The sequence below is a fragment of the Leucoraja erinacea genome, chromosome 33, assembly GCF_028641065.1.
Source record: "Leucoraja erinacea ecotype New England chromosome 33, Leri_hhj_1, whole genome shotgun sequence".
In the NCBI taxonomy this organism is placed as follows: domain Eukaryota; kingdom Metazoa; phylum Chordata; class Chondrichthyes; order Rajiformes; family Rajidae; genus Leucoraja; species Leucoraja erinaceus.
In genome coordinates, this window is record NC_073409.1 from 20,791,796 (window position 1) to 20,819,391 (window position 27,596).

At 43.4% G+C, this 27,596-nt stretch overlaps 2 protein-coding genes across 3 annotated transcripts in view; one reads left to right on the plus strand and one right to left on the minus strand.

Moving 5' to 3' along the window:
* mrps11 (mitochondrial ribosomal protein S11) overlaps positions 1 to 10,318 on the minus strand; it is a 34,840-nt gene extending 24,522 nt beyond the window's left edge. For both annotated transcript variants that reach the window (XR_008726134.1, XM_055661547.1), the window contains exons 1-3: positions 10,183 to 10,318; positions 4,559 to 4,687; positions 1,402 to 1,500 (exon numbers count right to left, since the gene is read on the minus strand). Coding sequence is in view for 1 of the 2 variants with exons in the window: in XM_055661547.1 (XP_055517522.1) it covers positions 1,402 to 1,500; positions 4,559 to 4,687; positions 10,183 to 10,292 (338 nt within the window). In the remaining variant the exon portion in view is untranslated. The remainder of the gene's footprint in view (positions 1 to 1,401; positions 1,501 to 4,558; positions 4,688 to 10,182) is intronic.
* Positions 10,319 to 10,766: 448 nt separating this feature from the next.
* Positions 10,767 to 27,259, plus strand: mrpl46 (mitochondrial ribosomal protein L46). The gene is made up of 4 exons (XM_055661546.1): positions 10,767 to 11,066; positions 24,170 to 24,368; positions 26,406 to 26,579; positions 26,943 to 27,259. Exons 1-4 carry the CDS (start codon positions 10,782 to 10,784, stop codon positions 27,203 to 27,205), a joined length of 921 nt encoding a protein of 306 aa, XP_055517521.1. The 5' UTR covers positions 10,767 to 10,781; the 3' UTR covers positions 27,206 to 27,259.
* The last annotated feature ends 337 nt before the right edge of the window (positions 27,260 to 27,596 follow it).

A 27,596-nucleotide genomic window follows, 5' to 3' on the forward strand; every position in this document is an offset into this window, starting at 1 on the left:
TCTACTTGCCCAACTGATCAAAATCCTGCTTCAATTTTTCATAACCATCTTCACTATCTACGATGCCAATTACTTTTGTGTCATCCCCAAACTTACTAATCATTCTCATCCAAATGGTTGATATAAACTACAAACAACAATGGCCCCAGCATCGATCCGTGAGACACACCACGAGTCGCAGGCCTCCATTCCAAAATCCAACCTTCCACTATCACCTGCTGTGTCCTTCCATGAAGGCAATTCTCTATCCAGTCAGCTAGCTCTCTGTGGGTCCAAAACAATCTAACCTTCCAGAGCAGCCTGCCATGCAGAATCTTATCATCGGGAACATCGGGCCTCCGTAGAGGCAATTGCGGTGGCCTCAATAGGCCTGACTTTGGGGTGAACTTGGGGTTGGGGACTGGACATTGTGCCTTCCCCCACAGTGGGGGAAGGCACATTGTTGGGGGGATTATTTTTTTGTCTGTATGGTAATCCTGTTAGTCTTTGTCCAAGATGGCTGCCGTGAAGGGAGAGTGGACGCTGGCACGCTTTAGCTGCCGCTGTTCTCTCTTCACATTGTGTTTTTGATTTTTTGTTTTTGGACTGAATTCTGTTTTTAATTTGTGTTTCTGTGATGTCTTTATTATTCATTTTATTCTGATTATATGTTTATATTCCTGTTAATCTATGTAAGGTGTCCTTGAGATGTCTGAAAGGCGCCCTATAAATACAATTTATTATTATTATTATTATCAAATGCTTATAGACAACCTCACTTTAAAGGTTTATGTGTATCACTGATATTTTACTGCCAGTTCTATTCCTTTCACCAGCCTGACACATCAAACTTCACTCCTGAGGACATGTGCTTTGCCAATGACCCTGAGTCTTGCCAAAGTGGGCATTTGTTTCCCACATGGGCAACAAGCGCCCTGAAGATTTGATAATGATGCCCACTAAAGACAAGCACAATACTATTCTCAGTAATACGCACACATTTTGAAACAAGAATCAATGGGAAGCAACAGCAATCCCAGCTACTGATCTTTTCTTTCTTAACTCAGAGCAACAATGCTTTTTAATAATGTTACAAGTTTAGAAAGTTCTCCATTATTCATAAATTATCAACTGTACATGTGTACAATCATGCAACGTGTGTGTGTGTGAGGGTGTGTGCGTGTGTGTGTGAGGGTGTGCGTGTGTGTGTGAGGGTGTGTGTGTGCATGTGTGAGGGTGTGTGTGTGTGAGGGTGTGCCTGTGTGTGTGCGCGTGTGTGTGTGTGTGCGCGTGTCTGAACTTTATTAGCTTGTTTATTATATTGTTTATGGAATACTATGTTACATATTCTGTTGTGCTGCTGCAAGTAAGAATGTCATAATTCTATCTGGGACATATGACAATAAAACACTCTTGACTTACTTATTATAAGTGGCCTTAACATGCACTATATGTAGATCTTGATACTTCTTGCCCTCCCAGCGTAAAGAGCTCTCCTGTCCTGGCATTGGAGGTAGAATACTATAAATGACACAAAAATATTAATTTTACAACATAACTAATACACAAGTAAAACTACCTGAAACGTTAAATCATCTTCCCTTTACATCTGTAAATGGACACAGGCCATTTGGCTCTTTATATTCCTGCCCAATGTTAAAACGCACTACGATTGCACATTTGACACCGAACTGACTTCTGCATTCATCATTCGCCCTTATATCAAGTTACAGGTTTAGTGTAGTTTATTATTGCCACGTGTACCTAGTTACAGTGAAAAGCTTTTTGTTACATAAAAGTCATAGAGATCAGCGATTGTAGTTGGACTGAAAGTTGGACATTGAAAATGTTTGAAACTGCCATTACACAGTTACTGTATTAAAGTTATCACTTCACACATTCCAATCAGCTATGATCTTATAATTACATTAGGGGTGTGAACAACCATAGATGCTTTTGATAGACACAAAATGCTGGAGTAACTCAGCGGGACAAGCAGTCTGAAGAAAGATCTTGACCCGAAAAGTCACCCTTTCCTTCTATTCAGAGATGCTGCCTGTCCCGCTGAATTACTCCAGCATTTTGTGTCAATATTCGGTTTAAACCAGCATTTGCAGTTCCTTCCTACACATAGATGCATTTGGTTGGCTGTGAGTTAACCGAAGAGTTGGAGGCACTTGGCCTGAATTATTTATTTGTGCACTGACTGTCAGTCAAACAATTGAAATATATGGTTAAATTAATGTTTAGTTTTGTCAGAATATGAATTGTTGGTTGAACGGGTATATTTTTGCTGCCTTAAGATCTGCCTCACACAAGTTAGTGTGGGATGTGGTGGACAGTGAAAAGAGTTGTCTGAGGTTACACAGGATTTAGATCACCTGGGAAAGTGGGCAAGGACATGGCAAATGGAATTTAACTCAGCCCAGTGCAACGTGATACATTGTGTGATGGTAAACCTGAATAGGACGTACAGTAAATGGCAAGGCCCAGAGCAGTGTTGAAGAACACAGAGATTTAGGGGTACTAGTACATAGTTCCCTAATGGTGGTGACACTATTGACAAAACAGTGATGGTGTAGGGCATGCTTGGCTTCATCAGATGGGGGATGACGCAATAGTTGGGATGTCATGTAACAGTTGTACAGGACAACACCTGGAGTATTGTATGCAGCACTGTGGTCACCAGACTACAAAAGTGATATGAATTGAGTTAGAAAGGATGCAGGAAAGGTTAACAAGGATGTTGCCAGGACATTCTATCCTTGCCCCGCCCCCTCCCCTGACATCAGTCTGAAGAAGGGTCTCGACCCGAAACGTTACCCATTCCTTCTCCCCATAGATGCTGCCTCAACCGCTGCGTTACTCCAGCTTTTTGCGTTGATTTTTACCAGCATCTGCAGTTCTTTCTTACACATGTTGGCAGGACTGGCTGATTGAGTTATGAGGAGGGATAAGCTGCGACTGGTTTCCCTGGAGTGAAGGTGCGTGAGGGGTGACTTGTTGGAGTTTATAAAATCATGAAGAGCATAAATAAGATGGTTGGTCCGTTCCCCCTCTCCCTCCCGAGTAGAATCTAAATTGAGAAGGCGTAGGTCTCGTGGGGAATGATGCAAAGGGACCCGAGGAGCAAGGTTTGTCACACAGTGGGTGGTGGGTAGATGGAACAAGCTTCCAGAAGTTGTAGAGGCGGATATAAATACATTTAAAAACATAGAAAATAGGTGCAGGAGGAGGCCATTCGGTCCTTGGAGCCAGCACCGCCATTCATTGTGATGATGGCTGATCGTCCCCAATCAATAACCCGTCCCTGCCTCCTCCCCATATCCTTGATTCTACTAGCCCCTAGAGCTCTATCTAACGGTTGAGCAAGAAAGGTTGAACAAGTTAGGGCTTTATTCTTTGGAGCGCAGAAGGTTAAGGGGGGGACTTTAAAATGATGAGAGGGATAGAAAGAGTTGATGTTGATAAGCTTTTCCCACTGAGAGTAGGGAAGATTCAAACAAGGGGACATGACTTGAGAATTTAGGGACAGAAGTTTAGGGGTAACATGAGGGGGAACTTCTTTACTCAGAGAGTGGTGGCTGTGTGGAATGAGCTTCCAGTGAAGGTGGTGGAGGCAGGTTCGTTTTTATCATTTAAAAATAAATTGGATAGTTATATGGACGGGAAAGGAATGGAGGGTTATGGTCTGAATGTAGGTGTATGGGACTAGGGGAGAATACGTGTTCGGCACGGACTAGAAGGGTCGAGCCGGCCTGTTTCCGTGCTGTAATTGTTATATGGTTAATTCTCTCTTAAATCCATCCAGTGATTTGGCATCCACTGCCCTCTGTGGCAGGGAATTCCACAAATTCACAACTCTCTGGGTGAAAACGTTTTTTCTCACCTCAGTCTTAAATGGCCTCCCCTTTATTCTAAGACTGTGGCCCCTGGTTCTGGACTCGCCCACCATTGGGAGCATTTTACCTGCATCTAGCTTGTCCAGTCCTTTAATAATTTTATATGTTTCTAAAAAATCCCCCCTCATCCTTCTAAATTCCAGTGAATACAAGCCTAGTCTTTTCAATCTTTCCTCATATGACAGTCCTGCCATCCCAGGGATCAATCCCGTGAACCTACGCTGCACTGCCTCAATCACAAGGATGTCCTTCCTCAAATTAGGAGACCAATTCTGTACACAAAACTGTAAACATTTGGATAGGTTCCTAGATAGGAGTGGTTTAGAGGAATATAGGAAAATGGGAAGGCTCCTTGGTCAACATGGAAGAGTTGGGCCAAAAGGCCTATTTCGGTGTGGTATAATTCTATGATTCTAAAATCAATCTCTAAACCTTGTGAGCCACTTTGACTGCCATTGTATAAAATGGGGGATGGCTCCATAGGAAAGATCGAATCATTTTGTTAGTGGTCTTCATCAAGATCCTGTTAAAAAAGAGCCGTTTTGTTAATATTGCAAGTGTCACAATTTCTTCATCGCCTCTAATGAAATTGCACTATCTGGATTAAAATTAGGCAATTGGTTACACTCAACAGATCACTGCCTTAAAATGGTGGAGCTGGTAAAGAAAGGATTTACCTGAAATCCTCCGACTGCTTGGACTGTGCCGGTTCTGTAGAGGGTCTCTCTTTTTCTGTTGGTTCCTGGTGTTTCTGTAAACCTGTCTGTATTAATCGGCACTGGGACTCCATTGAACTGACATGAGAACTGGGAGCAGAAAATATGAACAGGTTAGCACAAACATAAATAAAACTCCACACATGAGAGATAAAAATGGAACTGAATTTCCATTAATATTTGTAACATGCGGGTGAACCGTGAGCATCTATCTGCAGCACACCTTATCACACTCATGAATACCAGATTTCACAGCCTCTGAAAATCAGATGTTTATGCTTATTTTCTTTTATACAGACTGAAAATTGCATTATTTTCGGAGATGTTGTTTTTTTGAATAAGGCATTTTTCCTGAAGCACCACGTAACAGGTTTAGGCAGGTGATAAAAATCTCATTACAAGAGTACAGGTCTCCATGGCCTGGAAAACATTTTTGCTCAGCAGTGATGAAAAAGACCAGTCAAACCAAGAGCAATAACCCACTGATGCTGAATATCTGAAGTAGCAAAATGGTGCAAATGCGCAGGTCAGGCCACATACAAGGTGAAAGAAATGAAAACAAAAATTGCCAAAACCACTCAACGGGTCATGCAGCATCTACAGAGAGCAAACGAGTTCATAATTTAGGTTGGAAGACCCTTCACCAGAGCTGGGAAAGTAAATCGAAAATGCTGGAGTAACTCAGCGGGACAGGCAGCATCTCTGGAGAGAAGGAATGGGTGACGTTTCGGGTCAAGACCCTTCTTCAGACGTTGGATGCAATCTGTAGAGAAAACAGGGCGAGGGATGAATTAAGTCAGTTGTAGGGGTCCTCCAGTCAAGTGAGTTAATGGGGACAATGCACGGATGATAGTAGAAAGACCAGGGACCTCCACAACATGTCCTCATGCAATCATGGTCCCATCCTATAACAGACACTTAACCTGTTTATCTAGCCACTCCTTTATCATTCAGCAACCTAAAACTAATTTGTTTTTCTATTACCCTGCACCAATGGAGGGATTAAACCTGAATGTTTCCAGCACTTTTAGTTTTTATTCTCATTTCCAGCATCTGAAGTTTTTTGATTTTCATTTGCTTGGAAGAGATGAGGCAGTGAAGTTCAACCTTGAATAGGCAATAGACAATAAGTGCAGGAGTAGGCCATTCGGCACTTCGAGCCAACCGCCATTCAATGTGATCATTGCTGATCATCCCTAATCAGTACCCCGTTCCTGCCTTCTCCCCATATCCCCTGACTCACCTATCTTTAAGAGCCCCATCTAGCTCTCTCTAGAAAGTATCCAGAGAACCGGCCTCCACCCCCCTCTGAGGCAGAGAATTCCACAGACTCACAACTCTCTATGTGAAAAAGTGTTTCCTTGTCTCCGTTCTAAACGGCTTACCCCTTATTCTTAAACTGTGGCCCGATTCTGGACTCCCCCAACATCAGGAACATGTTTCCTGCCTCCAGCATGTCCAAACCCTTAATAATCTTATATGTTTCAATAAGATGCCCTCTCATCCTTCTAAACTCCAGAGTATACAAGCCCAGCCGCACCATTCGAAATGAAGAAATGATCTCTGGTGGGATTTCTCTCTCTTTTGCTTTTGCCACTCTTGGTGCTGTTTCCCTTGATGCCTTGTGGTAAGATTCTGACCAAAACTCCGTTTTACAACCATACCCGTTTCCTTGGTGAATGTCTCTCCCACTAATTCCAAATCATCCCACAATAGGTCAACTCAAATTCCACCCCTCACAATTGGGACATATTTTGAACATGGACACAATTTGGAGAACACAGGTATATTCAAGCTATCCAGAAAAGCAAATCCCAATAGCCACAGCCTACTCTCCGCCACTCTCTACAGCAACTTCATTTCAAAACTACGTGATTCCTTTTAACTTTATTCTTTGCCACATTTGGCGCTGGAACAGGCAACTTTCTTTTCTTTCTTGCATCAAAGATCGCAAACTCTATTGAGTCCTGTATTCCTCCTGACCTCTCTCCCTCTTCATTTTCCTCTAACCCAATTTCTAGTTCTGGTTCCACTTTGTGCTGTGTTTTCACCATCTCTTCTGATCTTCCCCTCTCTCAGTCTGAAGGATCAGTCCTCAACAGAGGCCTCAGTTTAACAAATTTTGTGCCCATTCAAACGTAGAATTTTTTTCCCATCGTCTCTGTGACCATTTCTTTGTCCAGGAGTTTTTATTCCAGACTTTCTCCCCTCTTTATAATTTCTGGTTGAATTTGACTTCTCCATCCAACCTCATATCCTCTCTAAATCTATTCTCTGTTGAACAACTTGATCCTTCCACTGCTGTCACTTATTCTAATCAACCTTATTCTCAAATTACAGCACTCCACACATTAAAAACTAATCCTGATATCATCAAATTATGCAACCAACCCACCTAGACATATCCTCATACTATCATCCCACCACAAAATATCAGGCCATTTTCTCACAGAGTCATAGACCTCCTCCTCAGGAGGACTGTCCTCCACAGCCTCCAATTTTGCAACAACCCCATCCTGCACAGCTCACATTAACACTGCCCCAGATTGACAATGATTATCTGAGCAAATGCATTATTTCACCCCGTTCTCTCCCCGCCCACTTATTTCTTCCTTACATTACTCCATCTTCTGATACCCTCCAACATTTTGACAGTTTTCTATTTCATTTTCCCAATCAACTCACTGTTACCATGGATACACAATCCCACTGCACCTCCGTCACACACCAGAGTTTGATGGCCATTCGCTTCTTCCTTGAACAGCCACCCAACCATTTCTCAATTAACAATTTTTCATTAAGTCCAGCCAGACATAGTGATGGGACTTTGCATGTGGCCAAACTTCATCTATTTATTTGTGGGACATTCAGAATCTCAGGGCCTCAACCTTTTTTCCAGTACATCAACAATTGCAGCGGTACTGCTTCCTGCGCCTCTGAAATGTCTTCTTTTCTCCCAAATTGCCACTTCCCCTCTACAATACTGAACAGAACCCTTGACTGCACCTTATGTATTTCCCTTACCACTGCTCTCAGTGTCTTTCCATCTGGAAAGAGCAAGAATAGAATTGCTCTGGTCCGCATCTTCAATCCCACTGGTCTCCATATTCATCAGATCATCCACCAGCTTCAATAATATAACATTACAGGACACATCTACCCCTCCCCTTTCTTTCATCACTCCCTATTCTGCTTTTCTGTCCCCAACTCATTGTCATGGCATTTTCCCATGTAACTGCAGGAGAAGCAAACACCGATCCTTTCATAGACACAAAATGATGGAATAACCCAGTGGGCCAGACAGTATCTCAGGTAAAATGGATGTGATTTTTTGGGTCGGGACCCATCTTCAGACCCAAAACGTCACCTATCCGTCTTCTCCAGAGATGCTGCCTGACCCGCTGGGTTACTCCAGCATGTGCCTATCTTTGGTATAAACCTGCATCAGCAGTTCCTTTTAATTACCTATCATTTTATATCTTCAGGTTCAAGAATAGCTTCTTCCTAACAACCATCAAGCTTTGAATACTGCACAACACTAACCTCAACTATGAACTTCTATGGATTGCTTTTGGTTGCATTGACTATGGGTTTTATTGCATTAATATTGTAGTTATGAATTTGTTGATCTTTTTTGTTTATTATATCTTATCTGTGTGTATTGCGTTTACGGGCCTGTTATGTTGCTTGAGAAGTAATTCATGGTTCTGTAATTGGTACATGTGACAATTGAGCATCTTGCCTCCAGTGACCCAAAGCAGACACAGCATCAATTCAGTTGCACTTCCTCCAATCTATATTCATTGTTCACAATGCAGTCAACTCTACACTGGAAAAATAAAATGCAGGAAAAGTGACTGCTTTGCGGAGTGTTCTTGCATCGTTCGCAGAGACCTTGAGCTTCTTTTCCCACATGTGCCGTTCAACCTGCTGAGTAGAGCATAGAACAGTACAGCACAAGAACAGGCCCTTCGGCCCACGTTGTCTGTACTGAACATGATACCAAGACCATCACTTATCTAGTTTAGTTTAGAGATACAGCGCAGAAACAGGCCCTTCGAAACAGGCCAGACTGAGTCTGACCCGACCCGAAACGTCACCCATTCCTTCTCTCCAGAGATGCTGCCTGTCCAGCAGAGTTTAGTTTATAGGTATAGCGAGGAAACAAGCCCTTCGGCCCACTGAGTTCTTGCCGACCAGCGATCCCCACACATTAACACTATCTACACACACTAGGAACAAATTATAATCATACCAAAACCAATTAACCTACAAAACTGTAAGTTTGGAGTGTGAGAGGAAACCGGAGATCCCAGAAAAAAACCCACGCAGGCCACGGGGAGAACGTACAAACTCTGTACAGACAGCACCCATAGTCAGGATTGGATCCAGGTCTCCGGCGCTGCAAGGCGGCAACTCTACTGCCGTGCCACCATACCCAACTACCCATGACCCGTATCCCTGCATATCTATGAGCCTATTTAAAAGACTTTTAAATGCCGTCATATCTGCTTCAAACACCATCTCTAGCAGTGTGTTCTAGGCACTTCTCACCCTGCGTAAAAAAACTTGCCCATGCATTTCCTTTAAACTTTGCCCTTCTCAAAGCTATGACCTATAGTATTTGAATTTTCAATATTGGGAAAAAGGTTCTGACTGTCCACCTTATCATTGGCTCTCATAATGTTATTTACTTTTATCAGATCTCCCCGCAACTTCCAGTGTTCCTGAGAAAATAATAAATGTCTGTCCAACCTCTCCCTGTAACTAATACTTCGATCTCCTTCCACACTCCAAAGACATACAAGTTTGTAGGTTAATTGGCTTTGGAAATTGTCCCTAGTGTGCAGGATAGTGCAAGTCGGCGTGGGCCTGTTTCTGCGCTGTATCTATAAACTAAAGAGTGGGCACAGAAAGCTGGAGTAACCCAGCGGGTCAGACAGCATCTTTGGAGAAAGGGACTAGGTGACGGTTTGAGACCCTTCTTCAGACTGAGTCTCGCCCCAAAATGTCACCTATTCCCTTCTCTCCAGAGATGCTGCCTGACCCACTGAGTTACTCCAGCTTTATGTGTCTATCTTTGGTTTAAACCAGCATCTGCAGTTCTTTCCTACCTAACCTAAAGGGTGGTCAGTACATGGAACGAGCTGCCAGAGAAGGTCATTAAAGGCAAGTACTATAACAGCATTTAAAATACTTCTATCCAGAGATGCTGCCTGACCTGGTGAATTACTCCAACGTTTTGTGTATAACCTCAATGTAAACCAGCATCTGCAGTTCCTTCCTACATATTTAGACAGGTACGTGGATAGGACTGGTTTAGAGGGATGTGGACAGGTAAGACTATAATCTTTGGGTAGATGGGTCAGCATGGGCAGTCTAAAGAAGGGTCTCGACCCGAAACGTCACCTATTCCTTTTTCTCCAGAGTTGCTGCCTGACCCACTGAGTTACTCCAGCTTTGGTCAGCACGGGCGAGGTGGGCCGAAGGGCCTGTTGTTTCCTCGCTGTGTGACCCCGCACACGTCGCTGCCTGGAGTCTAACCCGTCTCCCCCTCGCATGCCCCACCAGGCGCTGGCACTCACCGGCCGGCCGCGCTCGGGGAGAGGCCGAGGCTGAGGCTGAGGCTGAAGCCGCGGCCCCAGAGCAGCAGCAGCCGCCGCCGGACCGTCACCGTCACCGCCACCGCCTGCATCGTCCACACACAGATGCTGCCCGACCCGACCCGACCCGCTGTCCCCACCCCATCCACCCACCCGCCGCGCAGGGGGGCGAGGCGGCCCAGATGGACAACGTCCTCACAAATCCCCACCCATTCACCCACAAGAATAAGGAAGTATATTTCATACATCCGTCTGCAATATTCTGTTCATGTTCCTTCTCTATAATTTAGTAGATTTTAACGAATTTGTCTTAAAATTACTCTCTCCTCCCCCCCCCGGCAACACTTGGTCGCGCTTAGACTGCTCCAACTCAGCGGGAGTGGGAGGGGAGCATGGTTTTAATCAGGAATATGAGAGGATTGGTGTGATCTGAGGGTTGGCAACCGCTATTACGCTGGATGTTATTTTATTCTAAGGGTTAGGACGCGGAGTGGTGCTGGTTGGGGGCTGTTGTAGGGTTTTGTGGGTTGCACACTCTCCCCTAGCTCCCCCCCGCCCCACAGGCGAGTGGTATCGCCAACATGGCGGCAGCTCTGCGCCGGTTGCCCGCGCTCGGAGTGTCCGTGGCCGGAGGCCCCGCGGCCCGGGGAGTGTCCGTGTCCGTGTCCGTGTCCGCCGGCCGGGGAGTGTCCGCAGGCCCCGCGGCCCGGGCTTTACTCCAGCCCGAGGGCAGCCGTGGCCCGGGGCCGGCGGTGGCGGCGGTGAGCGGCTGGCAGCTGTGCGGCGCCGTGTGTCTGCAGCGAGCGGCCGTGGTGTCGCGGGAACGCAACGGCATGGAGAGCGCGTTCACGCGGCTGCTGGAGCAGGTGGGAGCGGGGGCGCGCCTGCTGCATCACTGGGTGTGGGTGGTGGGGGTCACACTGATGCCATCCATCAGAACAAAACTCCATAGACACAAAATGTTGGCGTAACTCAATGGGACTCTCCGTCTGCAGAAGGGTCACCCATTCCTTCTGTCCAGAGATGCTGATGCCTGGGTTGCTGAGTTACTCCAGCATTTTGTGTCCATCTTCGGTTTAAACCAGCCTCTGCAGTTCCTTCCTACACAGAACAAAACAACAAAACTACTCGTTCGTTTCACTCGTTATCACCCTCTCCTCAGCCGACAATAGATCATTGTGGGCTCCACATTTCCTTGACCATCTTTGCTGGCTTTGATATGTCCTCCAACATACCTTTCATTCATTTGTTCAGTATACTATTTTATACGTTTAGTTTCCCTCTCCCCAGACTGTGTCAGAAGAAGGGTTTTGACCTGAAATATCGCCTACTCCTTTTTCCAGATTAGTTTAGTTTAAACTACCGAGTACTGTCACGTGTACTGACCTACAGTGAAAAGCAGATAGTACAGAGGTGCAGATGCTGCCTGACCTGCTGAGTTACTCCAGATTTTTGTGGGTCTACAGTTTAAATTACTAACAAGTTCTTCAAAGGTCAGCATTGGTTTCTCACCACTGACTATACTCAAAGATGTGGGGGTGAGCTACCTCTTGAACTGCTACGGTCCTTCATACTCCCAAGGCCATTATTCCCATGGCCATTGGGGATGGATTTCCAAGATACCAACCCAAAGACCTTGGCATGACAATAGGTTTTCATGTCGGGGTGGTGTGGCTTGGAGAGGAACCATAGTACATTCCCACGTCCCTGTCTCTCTTCTCATTTTTGGTATGAGAGAGTTTTGGAATATTCTGGGTCGGTAGTAGTCGTAGAGCTATACAACATGGGAACTGGCCATTCTGTCCAGCTATATTCTGTATATACGTATATATATGTATTTATAGCATGCAGCTATTATTCTGCACTATTTATTTTGTCTCGCAATATCCGGTGTACTCATGTGTGGTATGATTGCCTTGAAAGCATTCAAAACATTTTTTTTATTGTATCTCCGTACATATGACAACAGTAAATCTATATATGCTAACCAAGTTGTATTTTGTGTATGTAAACACAAAGAAACTGCAGGTGGTGGTTTACAAAAAAACACACAAAGTGCTGGAGTAACTCAACAGGGTCAGGTAGCATCCCTGAAAAACATGAATAGGTGACGTTTTGAGTTGAGACCCTTATTCACCTATCGATGTTAGAAAATAGGCAATAGGGTGATTTCACCAAATGTCAAATGAGCGTAGATCCCCCCTCACGTGACCGAAAATTTTAACTGGAGGACATATGTCACATCGGTACATGTTAGTGAATGGGGAAACACGCACTTTCCCACCCGTTAAAAACATGGAAAACTGCCGATTTTTGAGCTGAAATTTTCTGTGCTAGTCGGGGTGACCGTGAAGCACAGCGACCTAAATTTTCAGGCAAAAAAAAAGATAGAAAGTAAGGTAATTACAAGAGGGAACTGAAGGTAGAAAGCAGCGGAAGTGAACAGCTGACATTTGCCGTGGAGATTTTAAGATCCAAAATATCGGGAATTAACGCGTTTGCTCGCTGAATTTCATCAAAAGTAAGGCATTATTAACTTACTTTTGATGAAATTCAGCGAGCAAACGCGTTAATTCCCGATATTTTGGATCTTAAAATCTCCACGGCAAATGTCTGCTAAGCACCCGCTGCTTTCTACCTTCAGTTCCCTCTTGTAATTACCTTGCTTTCTATCTTTTTTTTTGGGTCGCTGTGCTTCACGGTCACCCCGACTAGCACAGAAAATTTCAGCTCAAAAATCGTCCGTTTTCCATGTTTTTAACGGGTGGGAAAGTGCGTGTTTCCCCATTCACTAACATGTACCGATCTGACATATGTCCTCCAGTTAAAATTTTCGGTCACGTGAGGGGGGATCTACACTCATTTGACCTTTGGTGAAATCACCCTATAGGGGGGTTGCACGTAAGGTCACTGGGTCATAGGGCGACGCACGGAGCCGCTCAATCCATTTGGAGGACATCCGTAACTTCCGGTATATGTTATTAATGCTAGAAACGCGTACTTTCCTACCTGTTAAAAAACGCCAAAATGTTGAATCTTTGCGCTGAAAAAAATTGTGGAAGTTGGGGTAAGTGTGAGAGACATGTCCCTAACTTTAGAATTCCAAAAGTGAAGTGAAATGAAGGTAAAGAGAAGCGAAAGCTGAAGGGACAACAGCAGCTAAAGTGCTTGGTAAACATTGGCTGTGCAGATATCGGAATTGAAAATATTGGGAATTATTGCGTTTGCTCACTGCATTTCATCAACAGTAAGGCATTATTTGTGTTTTTTTCTTGATTCCTTTGGTATCTAAAAAGTCTCAGAAGTGATAAATCTGGCTGTAAATTTTTCTTAAGATGCGTTTTCATTTTGTATGTAAAAACCCACTTGAGAAAAATGGGCGATTAAAAAAAATTTACAGCCAGATTTATCACATCTGAAAATTTTTAGATTCCAAAGGGACCAAGAAAAAACACAAATAATGCCTTAGTTGATGAAATGCAGTGAGCAAACGGCCAATGTTCGCTAAGCACTCTGTCTGTTGTTGTCCATTCAGCTCTCGCTTCTATCTACCGTTATTTCTCCGCACTTCTGGAATTGTGAAGTATTCCCAAAGCGTGTGAGACATTATCCTGATTTCCATAATTATTTACAGCGCAAAAATTGACAATTTCAGCGGGTTTTAACGGGCCCGCTACGCTGGAAACAAGAGTAAGACATCAAAGACAGCTCCCATCCTGCGTTTGGACTGTTCGACCTGCTGCCCTCTGGAAGGCGCTATAGGTGCATCAAATCCAGGACAAATACTCAGAAATAGTTGCTTTCCGAGAATTATAACTACTGTTAATTCTAATTCACACATGCACTGACTTCACTGCCCAACACCACGGACTTCCAACTGTATATATGTATATATGTATGTAGCGCTGCAGAAATTGTGCACCTACCCCCCCCCCCCCCCCCCCCCCCCCCCCCCCCCCCCCCCCCCCCCCCCCCCCCCCCCCCCCCCCCCCTTCCCCCCCCCTTCTCCCTTCTGTTTTTTTGTTTTTCTGTCTCTTGTTTTTTGTGCTAAATTGTATGTATGCACCGAGTACGAGCAGCTTTCAGTTTCACTGTACATGTATAGTGACAATAAATGGCATATCATATCATAAGTGCTTACCTGCAGTACATCGCGTGTACTCCACTTGGAGTAGCGTAGCAACAGTACGGGTCATGGGTCGTGACCTGACTGCCGTGAAACCTCCCTATAGGTGCGGGAGTAGGCAATTTGGCCCTTCAAGCCAGCACTGCCATTCAATGCGATCGTGTCTGATCATCCACAAACAGTACTCCGTTCCTGCCTTCTCCCCATATCCCCTAACTCCACTATCTTTAAGAGCCCCATCTAGCTCTTGACAGTATCTTGAGAACCGGCCTCCACCACTCTCGGAGCAGAGAATTCCACAGACTCACAACTCTCTGCGTGAGAAAGTGTTTTCCTCATCTTCGCTCTAAATGGCTTACCCTTTATTCTTAAACTGTGGCCCCTTGTTCTGGACTCCCTTCAACACCGGAAACATGTTTCCTGCCTCTAGCGTGTCCAAACCCTTACTAATCATATAAACCCACTGACTCCCATGGCTATCTGGACTACACTTCTTCCCACCCTGCTTCCTGTAAGGAATCCATCCCCTACTCCCAATTCCTCCGCCTACACCGCATCTGCTCCCAGGACGAGGCGTTCCACACCAGGGCATCTGAAATGTCCTCATTCTTCAGGGAACAGGTGTTCCCCTCCCCCACCATAGATGAGGCTCGCACCAGGGTCTCTTCCATACCCCGTAACACTGCTCTCTCTCCCCATCCCCCCACTCGCAACAAGGGCAGAGTCCCCCTAGTCCTCACCTTTCACCCCACTAGCCGTCACATACAACAAGTAATCCTCCGTCAGTTTCGCCAGCTCCAACGTGACCCCATCACTCGTCACATCTTCCCTTCTCCCCCCATGTCTGCTTTCCGCAAAGACTGCTCCCTCCGTAACTCCTTGTCAATTCTTCCCTTCCCTCCTGTACGACCCCCTGCCTGGGCACTTTCCCTTGCAACCGCAGGAGATGCTACATTTGTCGCTTTACTTCCCCCCTTGACTCCATTCAAGAACCCAAGCAGTCGTTCCAGGTGCGACAGAGGTTCACCTGCATCTCCTCCAACCTCATCTATTGCATCCGCTGCTCTAGATGTCAGCTGATCTACATCGGTGAGACCAAGCTTAGGCTTGGCGATCGTTTCGCCGAACACCCGCTCGGTCTGCATTAACCAACCTGACGTCCCGGTGGCTCAGCACTTCAACTCCACCTCCCATTCCGTATCCGACCTCTCTGTCCTGGGTCTCCTCCATGGCCAGAGCGAGCACCACCGGAAATTGGAGGAACAGCACCTCGTATTCCGCTTGGGGAGTCTGCATCCTGGTGGCATGAACATTGAATTCTCCCAATTTTGTTAGCCCTTGCTGTCTCCTCCCCTTCCTATCTCTCCCTCAGCCCTCGGGCTCCTACTCCTTTTTCCTTTGTCCTCCCCGCCCCCACCCCCCATCAGTCTGACAAAGGGTTTCGGCCCGAAACGTTGCCTATTTCCTTTGCTCCATAGATGCTGCTATTAATCTTATGTTTCAATAAGATCCCCTCTCATCCTAAATTCCAGGAGTATACAAGCCCAGCTGCTCCATTCTCTCAGCATATGACAGTCCCGCCATCTTGGGAATTAACCATGTGAACCTACGCTGCATTCCCTCAATAGCAAGAATGTCCTTCCTCAAATTTGGAAATCAAAACTGCACACAATACTACAGGTGTGGTCTCACTGGGTCCCTGTACAACTGCAGGAGGACTTCTTTGCTCCTATACTCAAATCCTCTTGTTATGAAGGCCAACATGCCATTCGCTTTCTTCACAGCCTGCTGTGCCTGCATGCTTACTTTCATCGACTGCTGAACAAGGACCCCCAGATCCCATTGTACTTCCCCTTTTCCCAACTTCACACCATTTAGATAATTATCTACCTAATTTTGCCCATTAATCTCCTACATGGGACCTTATCAAAAGTTTTCTGTAAGTCCATGTACACTCCATCCACTGGCTCTCCCTTGTCCATTTTCCTAGTTACATCCTCAAAAAGTTCCAGAAGATTAGTCAAGCATGATTTCCACTTTGTAAATCCATGCTGACTTGGACCGATCCTGTTACTGCTATCCAAATGTGCGGCTATTTCATCTGTTATGATTGGCTCCAGCATCTTCCGCACCACCGACTTCAGGCTAACTAGTCTATAATTCCCTGTTTTCTCTCTCCCGCCTTTCTTAACAAGTGGGATAACATTAGCTACCCTCCAATCCACAGGAACTGATCCTGAATCTATAGAACATTGGAAAATGATCACTGATGCGTCCACGATTTCTAGAGCCACTTCCTTAAGTACCCTGGGATGCAGACCATCAGGCCCTGGGGATTTATCAGCCTTCAGTCCCATCAGTCTACCCAACACCATTTCCCGCCTAATGTGGATTTCCTTCAATTCCTCCGTCACCCCAGATCCTCTGGCCACTAGTATATCAGGAAGAGTGTGTGTATCCTTAGTGGACGGATCCAAAGTATCTGTTCAACTCATCTGCCATTTCGTTGTTCTCCATAATAAATTCACCTTTTTTGGTCTTCATGGGTCCAACTTTGGTCTTAACTAATTTTTTCCTCTTCACATACCTAAAGAAGCTTTTACTATCCTTCTTTATGTTATTGGCTAGCTTACCTTTGTACCTCATCTTTTCTCCCAGTATTGCCTTTTTAGTTATCTTCTGTTGCTCTTTAAACATTACCCAATCCTCTGGCTTCCCGCTCATCTTTGCTATGTTCTACTTCTCTTTTATTTTTATACTGTCCCTGACTTTCCTTGTCGGCCACGGTCGCCCCTTACTCCTGTTGGAAACTCAGTGGGTCAAGAAATGCTACTTGACCCACTGAGTTACTCCAACACTTTGTTGTCATTTGTGGATTTTGTAGATGGTACACATTGCTTTTGTAGTGTGCTGTTGATTCAGGGTGTTTGATGGCATTAGAACCAATTTTGCAGCTTTGACTTGAATACAGTCCTACAGCATAGAAGCAGACTCTTTGGTCTATCTATCTACACTAATCCCATTTTCATTAATTGATGGCTGATCTTCTCTGCCGTAGCGTTTCATATGCATTTCTAATACTTGAGCTACTTGAGATTTTTTGGAGCTGCATTTGCGCTGGAAAATAGAGCAATTCATATGTTCTTGTTCTGTGCTTTAAGGAATGATGACTAGGTGGGGCAGTACATGTTCATTAGTTTGATTCCTGGGATGTATGGGTTGTCCTTCGAGTACGAATTCGAGCAAAATGGCCAGACTCTTTGAAGTATAGAAAAATGAGAGATATTTTCATTGGTAAAAGAGGTAAGGTTTTAAACATATAACAGCACAGTTCACAATGAAATGCCAGACATTGTGTCAAGTTAAACTGATCTCATCTGCTTGTACATGATAGCCAAAGTAGGAGAATCAAGAATTAGATTTAATAGGAACCTGAGGGGCAACTTTTTCCACACAGAGGGTGGGAGATATATGGAACAAATTGCTGGAGGAAGCAGATACGATATAACAATATTTACAAGACATGTGGACAGGTCCCTGAATGGGGAAGATCCAAATAGATATGGGACAAATCTGGGCAGGTGGAACTAGTGTAGTGTAGAATCTTAGTTGGCATGGGCAAGTTAGGCTGAATTACCTGTTTCCGTGCTGTATGACTCTTATGAATCTGGCCCCCTCCGTCAGAGTGGGGAGGTGCTGCCCCAGGCCTCGAGTCCAGTCTGTCCCCTCTCACATCCACTACCACTTGCTGGCCGGCTTGGCAATGTATTCTAGGCCTCCATCACTCTTTGTGTAAAAATCTTTGAAGTCATACAATGTGGAACGGGCCCTTCAGCCCATTTTGCCCACACCAACTAACATTAGCCCCACCAGTCTGCAATTGGCCATGTGCTTCTAAATCTATCCTAGACATGCGCCTGCCCAAATGGCTGTTAAACTTTGTGAAAGTACCTGCTTCAACTATCTCCTTTGGCAGCTCATTCCATATGCCCATCATTCATTGTGAAATCTCAATTAAACTGTCCTCTCACTTTATAGCTATGTCCTCGTGTGTTAGACATTTCCATTCTGGGGGAAAAAAGTTCTGACTGACTACCCTAGATAGTCCTTTTGAGGGAATTATCTTGCATAAATGTTGTGCGGATGTTTCCATTAGGCGAGGAGCAGGGGGTTGAATTGGTGGGTCAGTGATTTCAGATATTAGGATACATCTCTTAGAAGGCTGTAAATCTTTGGAAGTTTGAACTTGGAGAGATATGATGTTAAGTAATTGATCTTTGAGATCATAAGAGAATAAAGTTGGGATCAAAAATTAGATAAGTACTGATCTCTTTGATTAGCAAGACTTCCAAGTTGTATGGCATATTTCTGCTTCTTACGTTTTGTGTTCTTGTTAGAATCAGTAAATGAAGGAAGTTTTCAGGGCATTTAATTGGAATTTGAATTTAGTTTGTTTGAGTTTAGTTTCTTATATGTACCGACTGAGGTACAGGGAAAAGCTTTTGTTGCATGTTAACCAGTTAGCGGTAAATCAATCCATGATTACAATCGAGCCATTCACTGTGTACAGATAGATGATAAAGGGAATAACGTGAATAATGTTTAGTGCAAGGTAAAGTCCGATCAAAGATGGTCCCAAGAGTGTAGATAGCTCAAGGAAAGAGGTAGGAAGGAATTAGAGTTTGGGTCTTGGTAATTGAAGATATAGCTGCTAACTTTATTATACTTAAATTTATGGGTCAGTAAAGGACCAAATTAGAATACGACAGTGAATTATACAGTAGGGTTAGATTTTAGTGAAGCCTTGGATTTATTTGTTTTGAAGCATGTCATTTATTTAGATTGCCTTTGATGAAATTTGTCACCTGCCCTGAAGCATTCAGTGGCCATGTGCATATACTCTTTTATATTCTGTGGGTATATGTCCTAAGGAAACTATGGTGGATCTGAAAGAAAACTGTCACTTGCTTAAAAGATTTCAGCAAGTATGAGCAGATGCCTGAGGGAGAAAATGTATCTTTTGTCAACACTGAAAATTGTTTTAAGCAAGTACAAGTAGAATAAAGGGGAAGACAAAGGAAAAATACAAAAGGTCTGTGGTAGAATGTACAGCAGATGAAGTTGAGTGATTGAAGAGATAACGGTGCAGCAAATAAGGTAAAGATGGTAAATGAAGGCATCAAGTGTTTATTGCCATTGGTACAAGTATAGTGAGGTACAGGTACAATGAAAATCTTGCCTCCAGCAGCATTGCAAGCACATAGACTCAGACAAAACAAACACATTTGTAAACAAATTATACAAGACAGTGAAGAGAAAAAGACTGCAACAATACACAGTAGAAAACAGGTCCATTGTAGTGCAAGAGGTGGTCTGTTGTGTTCTGTTGCCAAGTAGGATCATGGTTGTGCAGGTTAGTTCAAGAATCTGACTTCCGACACATTTTGTCTGCTCCACAACTCTCAAGGTATGCCTACTTTGATGATGTTCTCCTCTCTCTGACGGAAGTTCTGTGAGACCAACTCTCACTGCTGCCGCTCTGTGATTCCTACTGCTCTACGACCATGTTTTAACCCAGACTTGTTACCCCTCTGCCCCCTCCACAATGAGTTCCCAGCCCAGCATGACATGGAACTTTTCTCCTTCGCCTCTGCATCCGTCTCATTATCACCTCTTCCCCAACTACCAATAGGCCATTATGGGCTTTACCCTTCCTTGGTCATCTGTTGCTGGCAAACAAATCTAATTTGTTCTGGCCTTTTCCCACCTCCAGTTCCGTCCACTCTACTTTCAGTCTGAAGAAGGGTCCTGACCCAAAACGTCACCCATCCATTTTCTCCAGAGATGCTGCCTGACCCGCAGAGTTACAGCAGCACTTTGTGTCTATCTTCAATGTAAACCAACGTGTGCCGTTCCTTCCTACACAGTTATATGAAAGTATGTGAACTTCATACCTGTACCAGCTCAATGGTAGCTCTGAGAAGAGGGCATGGCTCAGATGGTGGTGACCCTTGATGGTAAATGGCATCATCTTGCGGCAACGCCTCATGTATAGGCTTTCCGATGCTGAAGTTCAGTTCTATTACTTATACAATGATAATCCCTTGCTCTGTTTTCGCAGACAATCAGCAATAACGGAGACCATTCCCCCCCCCCCGCCCCTCCTGACGGCGAAGGTTGGTTGGTCCGTCTACTATAACCACAATCCATTAAAAATAGATCCGTTAAAACAAATGTTTACTGTAGTTGAGGCATGTACCATAACAACATTTATAAGAAAGGGTGGCATAGTGGCACAGCAGTAGAGTTGTGGCCTTACAGCGCCAGAGACCCGGGTTAGATCCTGACTATGAGTACTGTCTGTATGAAGTATGTACATTCTCCTTGAGACCACCGGGATTTTCTCGGGGTGCTCCGCTTTCCTCCCACATTCCAAAGATGTGCAGGTTTGCTGGTTAATTGGCTTCTGTGAGTTGTCCCTAGAGTATGGGTGATCGGTCAGAGCGGACGTGGGTAGCCAAATGGCCTGATTCACTCTGCATCGCTAATAGAATCTAAAGTTGGACAGGTACATGGATAGGAAAGGTTTAGAGGGATATGGGTCAAATGGGCAGGTTGGGCCTAAGTGCCTGGTTCCAGGCTATATGATGACTCTGTTGGATCTAATAGAAATGGCTTTTGAATTGAGTAGCATAAAGTGAGAAAAGAGTGGGAATATAGGAACAAATGCTGCAGTTATTCTCTATCTTAACCTGATACATTTATCAGTTGATCTGGTATTCCCGCAACTATCTGATTATCTAAAACTGCTAATCTTATCTTATAATCACTGATGTTAATAGAGCCAATGGCCTGTTTCCTTTAGCAGCATTACTTTTTTGCATATCTTTCATTCATTGTTCTTTATCTCTCCACATCACTGTCTGTACCTCTCGTTTCCCTTATCCTTAACCAGTCAGAAGAAACGTCCCATTTCTTCGCTCCAGCGATGCTGCCTGAGTTACTCCAGCTTTTTGCGTCTACCTTATTTTGCAAAGATTGGTGCATTTTCTACACTGCAACAATGGAGCAGTTACTTTGGATGTTTTCATTTTTTGGAAAGACCCGAGGTTAAGTAATAAGCAATATAAATGCAAGATCTTTTCTTTTATGCATATCTTTCAATCTAATACTATATCATGTAAAACATTTTGACAGGATGGTCTCTTTTCATAACCCTGGTTGTGAAATGAATATTTAAAACAATATTTAATTAATAATCAAGCTGCAGGGTAGTCTTATTGTGAGATCCAAATTCCTGCCTTCTTTCCGGTAATGTGTAAATAATGTAAGATATAAATAATAACAGTCACAAAAAACATTTACAAAGAGTATAAATCCCCACTGGGTACTGTTACTATATAATGGTATACTTTATCCTGTGGTGAAAAATATTCATGAGGCCTAGAGTCACTGGCATGTAGTGAAGTGATCAAAGCATAACCAATGGAATATAAAGGTTTACTGATTGGCCATGGCCCAAGATTATCAAACATCTAAAATTAAATTTTACAGTGTATGCTACCAGGCCACTGTATGTGATGCATCCCGACCTGTATTGAAGAAATAAAGAACCAGCAAAAAAAACATGAAATGCTGGAAGAACTTAGCTGGTCAGACAGCACCCCTGTAGAACATGCGGTGGCACAGTGGTGCAGCGATAGAGTTGCTGCCATACAGCGCCAGAGACCTGGGTTACATCCTGACCACGGGGGTGCTGTCTGTATGTTCTCCCCATGACCTGCGTTGGTTTTTTCAGGGTGCTCCGGCTTCCTCCCACACTCCAAAGGCATCCAGGTTAGTAGGTTAATTGGTTTTGTAAAATTGTAAGTTGTTCCTAGTATGTGTCAGATAGTGTTAGTATGCAGGGATTGCCGGTTGGCCGAAAGGCCGGTTTCCACACTGTATCTCTAAACTAATCATGGATAGGTGATGATGATTCAGGTCAAGATCTAAGGTTACCTATCCAGTCTGAAGAAGGGTTCCAACCTGAAACATCCCCTATCTATGTTCTCCAAAGATGCTGCCTGACCCACTAAGTTACACCAACACTTTGTCCCTGTCTGTATTAGTTATTTGATGATCTCTTAAATAGAAATCCAGACGCTGTTATTGACATCTGCAACTTCAGTCCGAGAGGAGTAAAAAAATAAATTGGTGGTACTTGTGTATCCTGTAATCTCTGAAATGTGCATGTCTATAAAAATATCAAATTATGCTAAGATAGGTTGCAGTCAAACAGCTTGCAAATCAATAATCAATGTGGTACACATATGATGAGTGGGCATGGGGAGGGCAACTGGTATGTGTGACACCACCCAGCATGTCACTTTAATCAGAGTAGATTCATTAATTGATAATAACTGATGACAGTGGCTGGAAATATGAAAACCTTGCAGATTGTATCTCAAGATTAAAGCTGCATGAGGTGAACATAGAACGGTACAGCACAGGAACCCACAATGTCTGTGCCAAACGTGACGCCAAGACAAACTCGTATCTGCCTGCACATAATCCATATCCCTCCATTCCCTGCACTGGCATGTGCCCATCCAGAAGCAAAGATCCTATAACGGAGCAAGATCGATCACTCCTGCTAAATGCAATGGGCTGACGTATAGTACGCAACAGAATGGAACGTGGGCCTTTTTTTCATCCATTTCCGTGACCCGACTCGCAGTGTAATTAACATTGCGGGGGAACAGTTTGTGTTAATAAATTAAAATTCTGAAAATGAAGAGAAGATTTTTACCAAATAACTTTTATTTTTGCGAGGATGTTTCCGTAACCGGCTTCCGTCTCTGCACTAGTTATCTTTGTTCCGCTACGGGGCCGAAAATTACCCATGTATCTGCCCATGACCGTACTACGTCTTTTTCGTCTAGTGATCTATCTTGCTTGCTATAGGATCTTTGTAAAGAAGTGTCTTAAATACCACGATTGTATCTCATCTCCACCACCAATCCTGACAGCGCGTTCCAGGTACTTACTACCCACATTGTTTAAAAAGCCAATCTGTCTTGCACATCTCCTTTAAACTTTGCCCCATCTCACCTTAAAGATGTGCCCTCTAATATATTAGATATTTGAGTCTGGCTGAAATCTTTTAAATGAGGCAATTGGCAGCTTTGGATATAGCAATCTTTCTTGAAAAGATACTGCACACTAACGCATCATTTGCACCTTGAATCAGTCTAATTTTCTCCGTTTTATTTTGCTTGCTGTGAAATTCTAGATCTGAAGGCTGCACTTAAAATGCCTTCGGGTCGGTGAATGGTAGAATTTTGGGGAAGTTTAGTTCAGAGATACAGAGTGGAAACAGGCTGCTCAGCCCACTGAGTCCACGCCGACCAGTGATCCCCATACACCAACACTATCCTACACACTGGGGACAATTTACTGAAGCCAATTAAGCTACAAACCTGCACATCTTTGGAGTGTGGCAGGAAACTGGAGCAGCCGGAGTAAACCCACACAGTCACAGGGAGAATGTGCACACCCCATACACACAGCACCCGAGGTCAGGATGTGAGGCAGCAACTCTACCACTGCGCCACCGTGCCGCTGAAGTTGATTGATAAGTGAGGAGAATAAAATGGGATTTGTGTTGATCTAATGTAAATGGGTGCTTGATGACTTGTGCAGGGAATAGAGGGATATGGATAATGTCAATGGATGCTTGATGGTCAATATAGATTTGCTGGGCTGGGGATCTTGTTTCTGAGTGTATGACTCTGATGCTAAGGTGCATTCAATTCATTTCCAGCTTCCTAAAATGCAATTGATCTTGCTCACATTTTACAGATGGAACTGGAGAAAAGTCTCTATGCTGATCATGAGCTACGAGTATTTGAAGACGAAGAAAGAATTCGTCGGAGGCAGGCAAATAATTATGATTCTGATGAAGAGGAGGATGCTGGCCAAGACATTGTGACCAGCCAAGATCTGGAGGATGTGTGGGAACAGAAACTCAGGCAGTTCAAACCTGCTGCTAGAGTGCAAGGTCTGTGTCTTTTCCTGATTTGTATTGTTTAAAAAACATTTAAAACACACCACAAAGATTGGGCAGGGCAATCAAGACTTTATTTAAGAGCATCAAATACAGCAAAGATTCATCTGCTCCTTATATACATAATCTCCCTTTAATGTGTTGTTTTCTGTTGCAGGCACTCAAGCGTTTTTTCCTTCTTCAGAATGCTCATAATAATTACAAAATCATGCACCTCCGAAAGACACAGACCAACAAACACAGCCCAATCCCACCCTATTTGTTCTTTCACAGTACCTTAACTGTTATAGAGTTATAATGTGGTCTCTGTAGCTGTGCTGTTTAGACACTGTATGATATACTATTCAAAACTTTCCATATAAACATATGAAATAGAAGCAGATGCGGGCTATTTAACCCAGAGTACCTGCTCCACCATTTCACACGATCATGGCTGAATTATTTTTAACTTCAGTGCCCTTTCTTACACAAACCCTTCCTTAATACAAGGTCTGCCAGGGTACTTATGACCTGACTTGCTGTGCACAAATTTTCCAATACATTTTAAAAACATTTTTTTAGCTAAATAATAATAAAAGGTTTCTTCGTATTCATTTGTGACTGGATAGGGTATATAACCCACTAATTTAATTATGTGTGATTTTCACTGAAATGAAAGGATAATGGCAAGTGTATGTAGAGTGATATATAGGTAGCTGTAGAAAATTGATGTTTCAGTGAAGGTTGCTTTCGGACAGTTTTCAGTAACAAAATCCTTATGTAGCTCATGGACTGCTTGTATCTATAAATCTATTGATCTCTGAGTTCAATGGTGACTGAGCCCCTCTGCCCCAACTATCCTGGATAGAAATTTCAAGACATTTGGTACCATCTTGGTCAAGAAATTTATTTTAATCTTTGTCCTAAGGAGCCAATCCCGTATTATTGAATTTGACCCCTGGATCTTGACCATACTCCGAATGTATTCAAGCCAATGTTTTATAAAGCTGCAACATGACTTCCTGATTCTCACAGTAAAGGCTCCAGCTAATACCATATGTCTTCTTTACCACTCTATCCACTTGTGTTGCTACTTTCAGGGAGCTATGGACTTGGACCCCAAGATCTCTCTGTAAATCAATACTGTTATAGGTTCTACCATTAAATGCATAATTCCCTTTGTCTTTGACCTGCCAACGTGCAACAACTCACACCTGCTCGGATTAAATTGTTAGCTTTCCTAACTATTTATTCTAGTGGTGCACAGCCTATTTCAGACCATTTACTCAGATAGCCTGAGGCCTCTACATATGAAATATTTTACCATTAAGCTAATTAGCTTTTTAAAAACGATTTATTTGCCAAAACAGACATTTTTACATTTTCCCCATTTTATATTTGCTCGGTCTTAGTCCACCTATATAAATTATATCCCTTTGTAACCATCATATCTTATTTGCAACTGATTTTCCTAAATATTTGCACAGAACTGAAACTTTATACCATTGTAGCTGCCAATTACCTGCCTGCTCACATGGTCTCCCTCTGACTCTGCCCTTCTCTTTCCCAGTTTTTCTATCTTCATCTCAGAATAGATGAGTGACCAATATCCATTACTACAGACGGGGACAGTGTGATGCAATTACACCTTCACTGTCGGCCCATAATGTTTGTGCCGAACATGATGCCAAGTTAAACTGATCTCATCTTCCGGTACATGATCCATAATCCCTCTATTCCCTGTACCTCTACGTGCCTATCTATAAAAGCCTCTGAAATGCCACCACCTCCACCACTGGCAAAGTGTTCCAGGCCTCCACCACTCTGTGTAAAATAAAAACTTGCTCCTCACATCTTCATTGAACTTTCTGTGTTTAAGAATCTCAGGTTCCTGAATAGTAGCAGAACTATTAATGATTTGTTTGGAATTATTTGATGCAAATAGTTCTTCGATTGGGAAGAATGCAATCAGTGGTGCTGAATCATTTCTTGAAACGTGTTGGTGTCCAAGCAGGTTAGTTTTTAAAATGTATATTTCCACACGTATCTTAGAAGCTGACAAGCGGAATGATAGATCAACACTGAACAGGCGACTGGATGAAAAACTGCTGTTGTTAGTAAAAGAAAAAGTGGGGGATGAAGAGATCTGGTTGCTGCCACAGAGTTACTGGACGCCAGGGGAAACCATGAGGCAGACTGCAGAACGTACCTTGTCGACGCTGGCTGGTAAGAGCGTCTTTGGTAGCTTTTGACGTTGTTAGAATTGTAGCATGATAAAGGATGGGGAAATGACCATCAAGTCTATTGTGCTGTGCCAGTCTTTGCCTGACAGACGTCATATTTTTTCTCTTTTGATATCTATGAACAGAACAATTGAATCTGGTTTCACTGTTCTTTCAAACATTTCATTTCACATCGTGCCAATTTGCAGTTTGGAATAAAACTTCTTGTACTGTCTCTGGTTCATTTGACAATAAATATTGTGTCCTTGCATATTTAAGCTTCTCTTCAGTAAAGGGTGTTGTTTTTTTGAATTTCACTGAATATGTTTTTTTCTCTCTCCAATCCACTCCTCCCACTATTTTCTAGGAAATGAATTGCAAGCTGTTTTTATGGGCAATGCTCCAACTGGTGTCTATAAATACAAGTATCCCAGGGCGATACAAACTTCCAGTAATGTCGGAGCCAAAGTGTTTTTCTTTAAAGCCTTGCTGATAAACGGAGATCTTGAGACAAGAAAGAAAAAGGACCATGTGTGGGTAACCAAGAGTGAACTGAAGGACTACCTCAAACCAAACTACTTGAAACAAGTTAATCGCTTCATCTTTGATAGCTCGACAATATATGTATAGAAAAGTTATTTTATTAAAATTAGAATTATTATCAACATTAAATTATAAATCAAATCTGCTTGTTACCATTTTCTCATACGTTGGGGATTTCTTAAGTCTTTAGCTTAGTTTCGTCACTTTCAGAAATCTAACTGGGTATATTGCAGTCCATTTTATTTAATCCAGTCCATTGATCAAATCCAGTCCATTTTATTTTGTTTATATGTTGATTAGGGCAATTACAGGTACAAAGCTCAGCATTTTTTAATTCAGTCCATTTATCAAATCCAGTTTAATTATCAAATCTAGCCCATTTTCAATTAAAAAAAATATATAATCATCACTGGTTAAAACCAGCATTTACAGTCAATCCCCAATTATCCATGTCCTTGCAGCCATTTCAAAGTCAACC